The sequence below is a fragment of the Plecotus auritus genome (assembly GCF_963455305.1).
Source record: "Plecotus auritus genome assembly, chromosome: 8".
In the NCBI taxonomy this organism is placed as follows: Eukaryota; Metazoa; Chordata; class Mammalia; order Chiroptera; family Vespertilionidae; genus Plecotus; species Plecotus auritus.
In genome coordinates this window covers 41,150,773-41,164,926 of record NC_137782.1, presented here as the reverse complement: position 1 = coordinate 41,164,926, position 14,154 = coordinate 41,150,773, and the positions used below count along the sequence as shown (strand labels likewise).

At 39.7% G+C, this 14,154-nt stretch overlaps 1 protein-coding gene across 1 annotated transcript in view; it reads right to left on the bottom strand.

Annotated features, from left to right (window-relative positions):
* The window catches only part of MIB1 (MIB E3 ubiquitin protein ligase 1), a 123,705-nt gene that overhangs the window by 57,379 nt on the left and 52,172 nt on the right, over positions 1–14,154 (bottom strand). Inside the window, exons 5-9 of the mRNA XM_080684714.1 lie at positions 12,230–12,296; positions 10,850–11,054; positions 8,389–8,572; positions 3,833–3,977; positions 2,044–2,177 (exon numbers count right to left, since the gene is read on the bottom strand). Of these exons, the coding sequence (XP_080540840.1) occupies positions 2,044–2,177; positions 3,833–3,977; positions 8,389–8,572; positions 10,850–11,054; positions 12,230–12,296 (735 nt within the window). The remainder of the gene's footprint in view (positions 1–2,043; positions 2,178–3,832; positions 3,978–8,388; positions 8,573–10,849; positions 11,055–12,229; positions 12,297–14,154) is intronic.

Below are 14,154 nucleotides of genomic sequence, written 5' to 3'. Positions count from 1 at the left end.
AGCAGTTCCATTTTTAATTTCTTGTTTTCAGTATGGCTACACCAGTCTGCATTACCACCAACAGTGTACTAGAACATGTTTTTTCATTAAATGATGGGTTGTATTTAATTTCATTATTTATGGCATCATACTAAAACAAGAATAAAGTTTTATTTTCTTTTAAGCTTCAATCTACAAAGATAATTAGAAATAGCAAAACAGAAAACACACACACACACACACACACACACACACACACACACACACACACACTCACACATATACAGGAAGCTGAAAAGCAGTCCTAAACCTGCTATGAAAAATAGCTATGAAAAAATATGAAAAAGGTAGCAACCCTTTGGCCAAGGAAGCCCAAAAGGCTCAAAGTTGATGACCTCTGAATATGGGGATAATATGGTAGTGGATGTTAAACACAAAAGCATCAGTTGACAGTCTTTTTAAATATCATTTAGATCCCTGGATTCCCCACCTATGCACAGCTGCTCCACCCTCACACTAACAGAAACCTGAAAGTTTATTCTCCAGAAAGGGTAATGTGTCCCTGGCCACTGTTAAGGATGGGGCAAAGTACTAAAAACAGAAATTTTATGTAAATATTTACAGGCCAAATCCTAAGAATCCAGGCCCTCTTCCCTTAATCAATATTCATAAGGTTGGTATCCAGGCTTATAACCAGCAGAAGAACTGGAGATCTTTCTGGGGAGTCAGACCAGCCCAAGAGAAAAGACCTAAAGACCAATACCCAAGAATAATCCAAGGAAATGTCCAGATCACTCAATAGTGAAAACCACAGTCAACAAACACACACACATACATACACACACACACACACACACACACACACACACACACACAGGCCTTTTACTGATCACTCTTATAGATAAATGGACAACCAAGGAACACCAGACATCTGAGGAATGGCCTCTGACATGAAAAGATTGTTTGGAAGAAGTTAAAGAGGTAAAAATAGTTGACTCTGGAAGAATGAGAAAATAAGGTTGCGAAGGAGATGCCATTTTTCATAACAAATCTTGAACTATTTTTCCCTTAAATTTTTAGAATGTATGACACTGTTAAAAAATACCTAAGATACCAATCAGTAATTAAATTTTTAAAATTAAGTATAAAATGTAAATCTGCTTGATTGAATATGAAAGAAGTCTGACTATATTTCAAACACAAAAACATTGGTACTTTCCTATCAGTAACAAATTATTTGTGATATATCATATAACCAATCAAAAAACCACTTAGTTGTGCTATTGCAACTGCTCTCTCAAATAAGCCTAAAATGCTATGTGAGTTCATAGGAATAAGATATTTATACCTTACAATTATAGATCTGATCTTCTTCAAACTGTCTAGCATATTTACATACAAAGATGTGGCAACAAAAGCCATCATAAACACAGCGACTGCCACTCCACTTACAATCTTGGTCGGCACTAAATATCATATTGGTGCCAGCATGGCAGCAATGGCAAAGCCAAAGGATGACTAAGTAAGAACCAAAATAACCCATTTAAAATAAGGCTTATTTGAACAGTAAGATTACAACATAAACTATTAAGATTTACAAAGTGCATGACCTCTAACTCATCTGCCTTACAAACTATGAAATAGTCAAGTTTCACAGGAAAGGATAAAAAGTTTAAATATTTTAAAAAGGATAGAAAATTGCTTATAATATTTACTAAAATATATTTAAAACACATAAGATGATATTTACATGAGAAAAATTTATTCAATTTCCCAAAAGGACACTAATCACTTAAAAACCTAAATATAAATTCTGTCAATCATAAAATAAAGGTCACAGTGTTAAAATAAGAAAATTCCAATAACTTTTAGAAATGCACACTGAAAAATGATGGCTGGTGTCTTCTTTAAAATATCTCAGAAAAACAAGGACTAAAGCACATGTGGCAAAGTCTTAATAAATATTGAAGTAATGTGGCAAAATCTAAATAACTGTTGAAGTATAAGGTTCATTATACTATTCTATTTTAGTGTATCCTTCAAAATAATTTTTTAAATGCTCACATCCACATCTGGTCTTTTTAGCAAATCTTCCACTTTAGCAACATCTCCATTGGCAGCAGCCTTAACTAATTCTTCATTGAGGTCACCAGATTCTTGGGTTTCAAATAATTTCTTCAAGAGTTGGGAGAGTCTTTCTGTAAAGCATCAAATAAAGCTGCTAATACAGGAGAATCTCAAATTTTAACTACTAACAAACAAGCATTAACCATATGCCTATAATATATACTTTTTCTTTTTTATTATTTCTATAATGTTATTTTTCTATTATGCTACAGATATTACCCATGCAAGTTATAATTACTAATATATATATATATATATATATATATATATATATATATCTGCATTAAATTTGAGCCCCTAAGTATTCCAAGTGTTTTCCAATTCCAATGTCTTTCAAGTTACAATTTCAGAAAAAGCAGAGTTATAATAATAATTCAAGATATGGAAGTCATACCAAAGATATTAGAAATGAACACATCAAAACAGGACTACCATAATGACACAAACTTCCTTTGAGGTCTTAAGCATACCAGCCCAGTGAGTCTCTGAGCCCAATGCTACATAACTTAGAATAAATCAACATATCAATGATTATGACTCAAAAGAAATGTAATCTCTATAACATCAGGGGAAATATTTTAGAGATAAATCAATTTTCAGCTGAAAATGGACATCTAAGTGTTAACAACATATTTCAAATGTGCCCATTGATTAGTTTAGACTAAAACGAGAAAGAACTAGGGATTTACAGGCCCTTTCCTAACGTATTTTTTCTAAACAGCATGAATCAGTAGAAAACCTACTCAGTTCTACTCCTTAAAGATTCTTGGATCTTCTTATTGGAAAGCAACGAAATCACACAATGGGGCAGAGGACCACCAAGTTCACATTGCTTGAGAGAAGGATATTAACCATCCTTCACTCTTTTAATTTGTATGTAGTCAGCCTGTTGTGATACCATCTAACCTCAAGGTAAAAATAAACACCACCTGATTTAAACTGTAAGCACACTAGCAAATTACAGCAAGAAATAAGAGACAGAAGCAGAGGAAGTAGAAAGCAGTACAAAAAAAAATTGGAAGTCACTCTATGTTTTCCTTTACTTTCTTAATATTTATTTTACTGTTATGTTTCTACCTTCTTTTCTGGATGACAACAATGTATCTCAGTAACTTATAATTTGTTGTAGAATGAAATGAGTCTGTGTACATAAAGCTGGAGCATAGAAATGAAAGACTAAGCTTGACTACCCAAGCATCCAGCATATTCACATCTCAACATGGTTTTCTACTCATTATAGAATGTATAGTAACTCTTATTGAATACTAAGAGAAAAAATATGGCTGAGAAGTAAAAATATTCAGAAAGAAAGCCATCTGCTAGCAATCATGTTGACAACGAAAGGAAAATAAAACAGTCTAAGAAAGTGATGGTTCTTTGGCAGAAAACAAAAGTTCTGACTAAAGAGAAGAATGTTGAATTCTAGATATCTTAGATTTGATGTGGAGAAGCACTCAATATATCTAAGATAGAGCACATATTTATGGAACTTTTCCAGTGCATACCTCAGCCAGAACATAGGTTGTTCATTGTATGGGGGGGGGAGGGGGGGAGAAAGAAAAAAATTATAAGAAGTTTAAAAGGCAATTAACATTCAAGCAAAGTTATGTGATCTGAGAGAAAACCAAGAACACATACAACATTACTGGTATATGAGAACTACGAAATTAGCAAAGGTTCTAATGTAAATCATATTACTTTTAGAGAAACACGAAACAAAACATACCACCAGATGCATTGCTAATGGCTGATCCTGCAGATGCCACCTTGGAAACTGCTGCTGGATTATATGTCCAGGATGTGCCACAAACTTCCACCTTTAAATCGCTGTCTGAATAAATCTGTTGTACTCGGCCAACTTTACCTAAAGTCTTTTAAAAAAATTAGATTCATGTTTCCAAGTCCACAGTATATACCATAAAAATCAAACACCAAGTTTTACATGTTTAAATAATTTATTTTATTTTTTTCCTAAAGGAAAACTTTTAAAGAATAACCATACTCAAATGGGTTATTCATTAATTACAAACTTTAAAGATTAACTTTTAAAAATATTTTAATAAAACTACTATACTTCCACAAAAATATAAAAAAATAAATTATGAATCTATCTTATTTATAAAAGCCCACAAAATTTTGCTTTTTAATATTTAACCCTTCTTTTTTAACCCATAAGATAAATCTTGAGAACTTAGAGCTCAAGTAGTACACAATCCATCATCAATCTTAAGACTAAAAATATAAAGTCTGATTTCTAAAAATATATATATATTTAAATTTAAAAGGGCTCAAAGTTTACATCTATGTTTAAATCCTTTTTTGAATCATGCCTGATTCAAAAACTTAAGTGTGTAGAAATAACATGCCTATTAAATATGGGGGGAAAAAGGCAATTAGGTGAAGAACACAATCAGCAACAGCAGTTACCATGTGGCAAATGCTGTTCTAACGTGCTAAGATAGCAATTTTCAACCTTGTTCATGTCATGGCACACATAAACTCATTACTAAAATTCTGTGGCACACCCAAACAGTATTTTATTTATTTGTTTATTTATTTATTTGGTTAATCCTCACCTGAGGATATTTTTTCCCATTGATTTTGAGAGAGTGGAAGAGAAGAAAGAGAAACATTGATGTGAGAGAGACACATCTATTAGTTGTCTCCCAAATGTGCCCCAACCAGGACGGAGATTGAACCTGCAACCTTTTGGTCTGCAGGCCAACACTCCAACCACTGAGTCAAACCAGCCAGAGCCAAAACTGTGTATTTTTTGTTGATCTGCCAAAAAAAAAAAAGGTATAATTTTGATTGATTTACAAATATAATAATAGTAATTACCTATCTTTTTTGCTCCAAAGTGACATTTTTAAGAATCAGGTGTCTATACTTGTATATAAGGATTTCTGTTACCAAGCATTAACCAATCAGACGCAACCTTATGTGCCATGACCAATAAAAAGCAACTCCGTTATAAGACCTATATATATGACCCTGAAAGTTAAGTGCTAGCATTAGCCCCATTTCAAACTTAGTTCCAAAATCCATTCTCTTAAACATAACATAATAGCAAACAATACTAGAAAATTGGTAAAGTATAGTAATAACATCTGACTACTTTCAAGACAGGGCATTCACACGGACAACTACTGTTGTGTTGGCTGTCGTCATTTTTTTATTTGACAGTCTTAAAGAAAAGAAGTCAGTGTCCCTGGCTAAATAGTCAGGTATTCCATGTTTCAAAAATTCTTGCAACACTTTGGTGTGCCTTTCACAGCATACCAGTTGGAAATCACTGTTCTAAGAGCTTTATATGTACTGACCCACCTAACACTATAATCCTGAAAGTTAAGTGCTAGCATTGGCCCCATTTCAAACTTAGTTCCAAAATCCATTCTCTTAAACATAATAGAATCCTATCCTATATGATAAAAGGCTAATATGCAAATCGACCGAATGGCAGAACAACCAGTCATTATGACACACACTGACCACCAGGGGGAAGACGCTCAACACAGGAGCTGCCCCCTGGTGGTCAGTGTGCTCCCACAGGGGGAGCACCGCTCAGCCAGAAGCTGGGCTCACGGCTGGCTTCTAAGGATCTCCATCAGTCAGACATTCCCCGAGGGCTCTAAGACTGCGAGAGGGCACAGACCAGGCTGAGGGACCCCCGAGTGCACAAATTTCATGCACCGGGCCTCTAGTAGCAAATAACAATACTAGAAAATTGGTGTAGTAATAATATCTGATTACTTTCTAACACAGAGAAGAAATTGCCCTTGACTTGTTAACTCTTTTGACTTCTCTGCAGCATCTGACCCCAATTTTGAGAAACTATTCCCTTGATTTCTAGATAACAATCTAATCTTTCTGTTTCTCCCCTTCCTCCACTCACTGGTTCCTTTTCCTTCTTCAGATCCCCAAATATGTGCATTCTCCAAAAATTTATTCATTCATTTTTTACTCTTCTTCCTTGAAAACTTAATCCACTTTGACAATTATCATCTTATTTCAAAAGACTTAAAATATACTTCTCTAGCCCTGTTTAATTCTCTCCTTGCCCCAAAACCAATTTTAACTTTTTGTAAGACATTTTCACTTGGAATTTTCCACCATGATCTCAAACTCTGAGAGTAGCTGCATTCTTTGTTATTTCCTCCTTAACTGTTCATTATGGAAAATCTCAAACACAAGACAACAATAAAATATTTCTTTTTCCTTGTAATTCTGTAGGGTATATTTCTTCTATAAGGATATAAAGACAAACTACTGTTTTTAAAAATCATTTGGCATTTCCTTTTTATATGGTTACTAGAGGCCCAGTGCACGAAATTCGTGCGGGGGGGGGGGGGGTTGTCCCTCAGCCCAGCCTGCACGCTCTCAAATCTGGGACCCCTCGAGGGATGTCCAACTACCCATTTAGGCCCGATCCCAGTGGGCCTAAACGGACAGTCGGACATCCCTCTCACAATCCAGGACTGCTGGCTCCCAGCTGCTCGCCTGCCTGCCTTCCTGATTGCCCCTAACTGCTTCTGCCTGCCAGCCTGATCACCCCCTAACCACTCCCCTGCCAGCCTGATTGATGCCTAAGTGCTCCCCTGCCAGCCCATTTGCCCCTAACTGCCCTCCCCTGCAGGCCTGGTCACCCCTAACTGCCCTCACCTGCAGACCTAGTCCCCCCCAATTGCTCTCCGCTGCAGGCCTGGGTCCCCCCCCGAACTGCCCTTCCCTGCAGGCCCGGTCACCCCCAACTTCCCTCCTCTGCCGGCCTGGTCCCTCCCACCTGCCCTCCCCTGCTGACCATCTTATGGTGACCATCTTGTGTCCACATGGGGGCAGGACCTTTGACCACATGGGGGCAGCCATCTTGTGTGTTGGAGTGTTGGTCAATCTGCATATTACTCTTTTATTAGATAGGATAGAGGCCTGGGGCATGGGTGGGGGCTGGCTGGTTTGCCCTGAAGGGTGTCCCGGATCAGGGTGGGGGTTCCCTTGGGGCGTGGGATGTCCTGGGCGAGGGGCCTGTGGTGGTTTGCAGGCTGGCCACGCCCCCTGGTGACCCAAGCGGAGGCCCTGGTATCTGGGATTTATTTATCTTCTACAATTGAAACTTTGTAGCCTGGAGCGGAGCCAAGCTTTCTGCTCGCTTCATGGCAGCAGCCATTTCTGCTGGGATTTATTTATCTTCTATAATTGAAACATTGTAGCCTTAAGCGGAGGCCAAGGCAGGACAGGGCTGCAGAAGCTTGGATTCCTCCATCACTGGGATCAACCCTAGCCTCCTGCTCTCTCCAGCTCCGTGGCTGCCGCCATTTTTGTTGGGATTTATTTATCTTCTATAATTGAAACTTTGTAGCCTGGAGTGGAGGCCTGGGCTGGCCAGGGTGTGCGGAAAGCTTGGCTTCCTCCATCGCCGGGGAAACCCAAGCCTCCCTCCTGCTCTCTCCGTGGCCACAGCCATCTTGGTTGGGTTAATTTGCATACTTGCTCCTGATTGGCTGGTGGGCATGGCTTTGTGGGTATAATGGAGTGATGGTTAATTTGCATGTTACTCTTTTATTAAATAGGATGCCAACAGAAAATACATTTAGGTTTGTTTCATTTTATTTTCCACTTCTAGGAGTTTCATTTTTGAATTTTTTTTATAATTGTATAAAATATGTAGTTTCAAGTCAAATCTATAACACAAGACATATTCAAAGATGTCTCTCTTCTACCTCTGTCCCGTGTCATATTCCTTTTTTATATACAAACACTTTTTTTAAACTTTATGGTTAATCCTCCCATTGTTTTTCTTTTTTAAATACAAAGTTTATATTAAAACTTTGTATTAAGCTATATTGTCCTAATGGTTACATTTACAATAATACCTTTCCATATATATCCACATTCCCTCACTTAAAATATATATATAGTTTATTGGAGCACTAGTATATACAATACTGAAATTTGTCTTTCAGGTGTTCTTCCCTGTACCCTCTTTCTTCACTAATATTTTTATTTTAAATAATAGTATTTAGTCCCAATTGGTACCTTATCCCTACATTACATTCTCCACTAATGATTCTATCAAAAAATATTAACTGTAGCCCTTTTTGGACCTTCCCTGGCTAATTTAACTGGAACAGCTTAGAAAATAAAAGGCATAATTATGCCTAGCTGCCAATGAAGAACACAATTTTCAAAGGATTATGCTAATTTAGTTTATAAAATTAAAGTACTTTTAAAAATTACATAAGCATGGTATAATTCCGAGTCCAAAACTATTTTATATATACTTACTGGGAGCATAGCTTCAGCCCATTCTCCATGTCCTCTTTGCAGAAGCTTAATTCTTTCCAGATCATAACAAACTTGTACAAGATCACCCACTTGAAACTGTGAGGTGCCTCCTTCTGCACCTTGAGCAGCATCCCCACTTCGGACAATGTTTGCTTTAGTGAGAACAGCAGGATTGAAGGTCCACCTAAGGATCAAAGCCAAAACTCAAAATGAGTTAAGTTTAATTGTAACATAACATTTTTTATTAAGCATTGCCGGGAGAAAAGCCTTATAACACATCAAAAAAAGTAAAGTCATACTTTATAATTACATCCTGAATTATTTGTATTTCATTTTATAATTTTAAAATACAAATTTGGGAGAGGAATCATCATAATCTCACCGAATATGATATACTTCTGTGTAGATTTATTACCCTTTGCATTTTAAAAATTGTTATAAAAGTAATACACACTCATTGTTAAAAATTAAAACTTTTCAGAAACATGTAAAGTATGTGAACCTTGAGAAGGAGCATATCTGCCAAGAAGGACTCCTCGGGGTTAACTGGGCTCAAGTCTAGCAGCCATGTGGACAGAGGCCTCTCACACATTCTGCATTTGAGGGAAAAGCTACAGAGTGAGCTGCCAGCCTCCTGCTCCCTGTTTCTGAATTCTGAGTCAATCCTTACAAGGGAGTTCCTAGTATCATTTAATCTTTCACCATTGAGTATGATATTACCTGTGGGTTTTAGAAATTCCCTTCTGTTCCTACTTTGAGTTTTTATCATAAAAGGGTGTTAGATTTTGTCATGTTTTTTCTGCATCTCTTGACATGATCCTATATAATAAAAGCCTAATATGTAAATTGTCCCCTCAACTGGGAGTTTGACCAGGAGTTCGACCACTCGCCATGATGTGCGCTGACCACCAGGGGGCATCACAGAACATGACAGGCGTCAGCGACACAGTGCTGGCAGCGGGCAGCAGTGGAGGAGCTGCAGGCCCCGTTGGGCCCCGACAAGAGTGGGACCGCAGCAGGATGGTGGAGCAAGTGAGCGGGCAGCCAAGGCGGATGCAAGCTGGGCCCGATTGCCCCACAGATGGCAACCAGCAGTGGTGGTGGGGAGCGGGGAGGGGCACCGGCCGGCTCCCAGGCACTGAGGGAGTCGGGAGGGGGCCCAATGACTCAGGCAGAAGGGGGCATGTGGGTACCTGCCCTTCCACACCAGACACTAACGCTTTGATGGCCAACCAGGCCTAGGGACCGCACCAGTGCATGAATTTCATGCACCGGGCCTCTAGTCATGTATCAAATCTGAATACAATTAGAACTAATTCTATACTTTGGTAAGCAACTTAATGTTAATTTTTCTAATTCCCTAAAGAACCTCAGGAGGAACTGGGTGAAAAAGATAAAGGGATTAAGAAGTACAAATTGGTAATTACAAAATAGTCACAGGGCTGTATAATATAGCATAGGAAATATAGTCAATAATATTGTAATAACTATGTATGGTTCCAGGTGAGCACTGGAAGTATTGGGGGAACACTTTGTAAAGTATATGATTGTCTAACCACTCTGTTGTACACCTGAAACTAATACAAAAGATATTGAATGTAAACTATAATTGAAAAATAAAAAAATTTAAAAAGCAGAAAAAAATAACCTGTTTCTTTATGTACATGTCAGCAATAAAGTTGGACAATTATTCAATTTAACTACTTTTTCTTTAAAATGCCATAAACATACGAGTAAATTAGGCGTATTTTGACCCCTAAAGAGCAAATACATAAAAGGTACAGGCCCCGTCTCTAAGAAACTCACAACCTAGAGGTCAAATAAATAATCATTTCAATAGATAACAGGAGACTTAAACAGATGAATAATGTATGCGTACACCAAGGAGAGTGGAAGGAGAGAGGAGATTCCCAAGTATATAAGCTCAATATTTATAGGATACAAACCAGTTAATCCAGAGAAAGAGGGGATAAAGGAGGGAAGGGTATTCTGCATGAAGGGAATGGTATGTGCAAAGGAATAGAAGTGAGAAAATGCATGTAATTCTATGTTGCTGATAAGGATTAGTGTGTGTGTATGTGTCTGTGGCAGAGAAAGCTGTATTACCAAGATATAACTCTGGAGATATGGGCCAGAAGAGTACTAATTTTATCCTTCTCATTCAGTATAGATGGACTCATTGTGAACACAAAACTTTTTGCTATACTTGGACCTAAGAATGACACAATATACTGTATATTCTGCTCCCTGAAGGAGACACACACACACACACACACACACACACACACACACAAACACTTCTTGACATTTATTCCCTTCCACCTTACCATCATATTCTGGATTTTTACCTACTGAGAACTACCTTTAAAGACTCTTTGGTTATATCACATTATTTGCTTACTTTAAGGCTCTTTTCTCTAGCTTTATTTGCCATTACTGAAAATTAAGAAATAGCACCAACCTATTGCCACTTGGATACTGTACTACAATGTCATGATCTTCATCGATGCCACAAACAGTTCCAGTTGTAGTTAAAGTCTCAAACATGCCATCAGTCCATCCTCCATGACCATGCTGCAAAGACTGTACAATTTCTAGATCAAGATCTATATTTACCAGGTCACCAATCTGCAGCCCACCAGGATTCCTGTTGCCATTCTGCTCACCTGTAATTGCAGAGGGGGTTGATGAAGGAAAAAGAAAGTTATAGCAACAACATGCAACTGCATTATTTTTAAACAAAAACAAGCTCTAAGATTTCAAGGATTAATAATCATGAAACACTACAATGAGGGATCCAAAATGTGTATGTTGATTCTATCCTTTTCTTGTGAAGGCAAGACACAAGAGTTTCTTTTTTTTTTTTTTTCTTTTTTTTCTTTTTTTTTTTTTCGGTGCCAAAACCTGGGATCGCAAGAAAGTTTCTGGTAGCAAGAGAAATGGATGCTCTCAGCAAAAACATATGTACTTCTTTTATATTCTCCTTTAAAAATAATAAGGTGTCATGCAAGAAAAGAACACTTTTAATCAAAAAAGCAAATCCAATCATTTGGAAAGAGGAACACAGAGTCTACATGAGAAAGAAAAGCATTCAGAGACTAAAGGCTTATTAATCGGATGAATGTGATAAATGTTCATCATGACAACAATAAAGAATCTATAAAATGAAGGTAGATTTGGTTTTATTCTTTTTTATCTTAATGATATGTGAAATTATATTTATTATGTTACCTTAATCTTGGGAGTTGTTCTTGCATTAGAAAGGAAATTCTAACGATTCCATAAGCTTTAAATTGTCAGATTCTATTCTTAATAGTGAAGAGATGTAATATCTAATACAAAATTTTTCAATAATAAGTTTACAGTTAAAAGAAAAAGTTTCAAATATATTATGACATAAATGGCATGTCAATTCTCAAGATATGACAACTCAGTGTCTACATAAATCATTTAAAAATAACAAATTCTTGCCCTGGCTGATTTGGCTCAGTGGATAGAGCATCAGTCTGTGGACTGAAGGGTCCCGGGTTCAATTCCAATCAGGGGCACATGCCCAGGTTGTGAGCTTAATCCCCAGTAGGGGGTGTGCAGGAGGCAGCCAATCAATGATTCTCTCTCATCATTGATGTTTCTATCTCTCCCTCTCCCTTCCTCTCTGAAATAAATAAAAACATATATTATTTTTAAAAAGGACAATTCTTTAAAACCAAAACAAGACCAAAAAAAATCTCTTCAAATAGCTTTAATGGTAACTAATTTGTTAAAAGTCCACTTAAATATTTTTCAAATTCCATGAACTCTGACCCATTATTTAGTTATTTCCTCCAGTCTGCTAACTCACCTAGCACAGGGCAGTGATCTCTGTAGAAAGAACCTCCTTTGGCATCCTGGACACACTTCAGATCAGACTAAGAAGGGAAAAGAAAAATCACTCTTGAAAACGTCAAGTATAGCACAATACCTAAAACAGACAAAATGTTCATTCAAAACATACTCTCAGCAGAAAAAGGTGATCGGATTAAGAAGTACAGATTGGCAGTTACAAAACAGCCATGTGGATTGCAAGTACAGCATCAGAAATATGGTCAATAATCCTATATAATAAAGAGATAATATGCAAATTAACCCTCACGCCCTCACAAGATGGCTGCCTATGACCAGGCTGGCAGGGGGGTTAGTGAGGGACAACCAAACAACTGAACAGCAGGCTGCATGGGGCTACCAGGCCAGCGGGCGGGCCATGAGGGGCAACCAGGCTGGCAGGAAAGGCAGTTGGGGGTGACCAGGCCAGCAGGGGGGCAGTTGGGAGCAACCAGGCCGGCGGGGGGGGCAGTAAGAGGCAACCAGGCTGGCAAGGGGGGCAGTTAGGGGTGACCAGGCCAGCGGAGGGAGTGCAGTTGGGGACAAACTGGCCAGCAGGAGGGGCAGTTGGGGGCAATTAGGCTGGGGGGGGGGGGGGTGAGGCAGTTAGGGGAGACCAGGCCAGCAGAGGGCAGTTGGGGGCGACCAGGCCGGCAGGGGGGGGCAGTAAGGGGTGAGCAGGCCGGCATGCAGAGGCAGTGAGGGGCGATAAGGCTGGCAGGGAAAGGGGGGGCGGGGGCAGTTAGGGGCAACCAGGCAGGCAGGCGAGCGATTAGGAGCCAGCAGTCCAGGATTGTGAGAAGGATCCCAGATTGGAGAGGGTGCAGGCTGGGCTGAGGGGGACCCCCCCCCAGCATGAATTTCATGCACCAGGCCTCTAGTCTATACTAATAAAAGGATAATAACCTAATTAGACCAGGAGACCTTCCAGAAAACCTTCCAGACGTCCTTCTGGACAAAGCCATGGTGGCAGGGCCAAGGCACAGGCGGTTAGGAGTGATCAGGCCGGCAGGGAATGGCAATTCAGGGCAAGCAGGCTGGCAGGGGGGCACAGTTGGGGGCGAGCAGGATGGCAGGGGGGGCAGTTGGGGGCAATCAGGCTGACGGGTGGGAGCAGGTGGGGGCCAGCAGGGGGCGAAGTTGGGGGCGACCAGGCCGGCAGGGGGGCAGTTGGAGGCAAGATCAGGCCGGCGGGGGGGGGGGGGGGGACAGTTGGGGGTGTACAGGCCAGATTGGGGGGGGAGTTGGGGGTGAGCAGGCTGGCGGGGGGGCATTTAGGGGTGATCAGGCCGGCATGCAGAGTGGTTAGGGACAATCAGGCAGGCAGGCAGGTAAACGGTTAGGAGCCAACAATCCCGGATTACGAGGGATCGGGCCTAAACCAGCAGTCGGACATCCCCCGAGGGGTCCCAGATTGGAGAGGGTGCAGGCTGGGCTGAGGGACAACCGCCTCCCCGTGCACAAATTTCGTGCACTGGGCCACTAGTATTGTAATAAAAAAAGAAAGCAGAGGGGCAATTGGTTTTATATTTTAGAAACATGAAATAGGGTGCTTGAATATATGTATTGATTACACAACTATTACATTACTATTACACTTTATTATTAATATAAACCTTAGGGTAAACTTCAAAAACAAAAAAAATAATTTTAACATCTATTGTAATTTGTATTTTTACTAGAGGCCCAGTGCACGAATTCATTCACCAGTGGGATCCCTTGGCCTGGCCTGCGGGATCGGGTCGAAACCGGCTCTCCAACAACCCCCAAGGGGTCCCGGATTGCAAGAGGGCACAGGCCAGGCCAAGAGACCCCACCAGTGGACGATTGGGGCCAGGGAGGGACATGGAAAGTTGGCCAGCCAGGGAGGGACCGCAGGAGGGCTCCAGGGAATGTCCAGCCCAT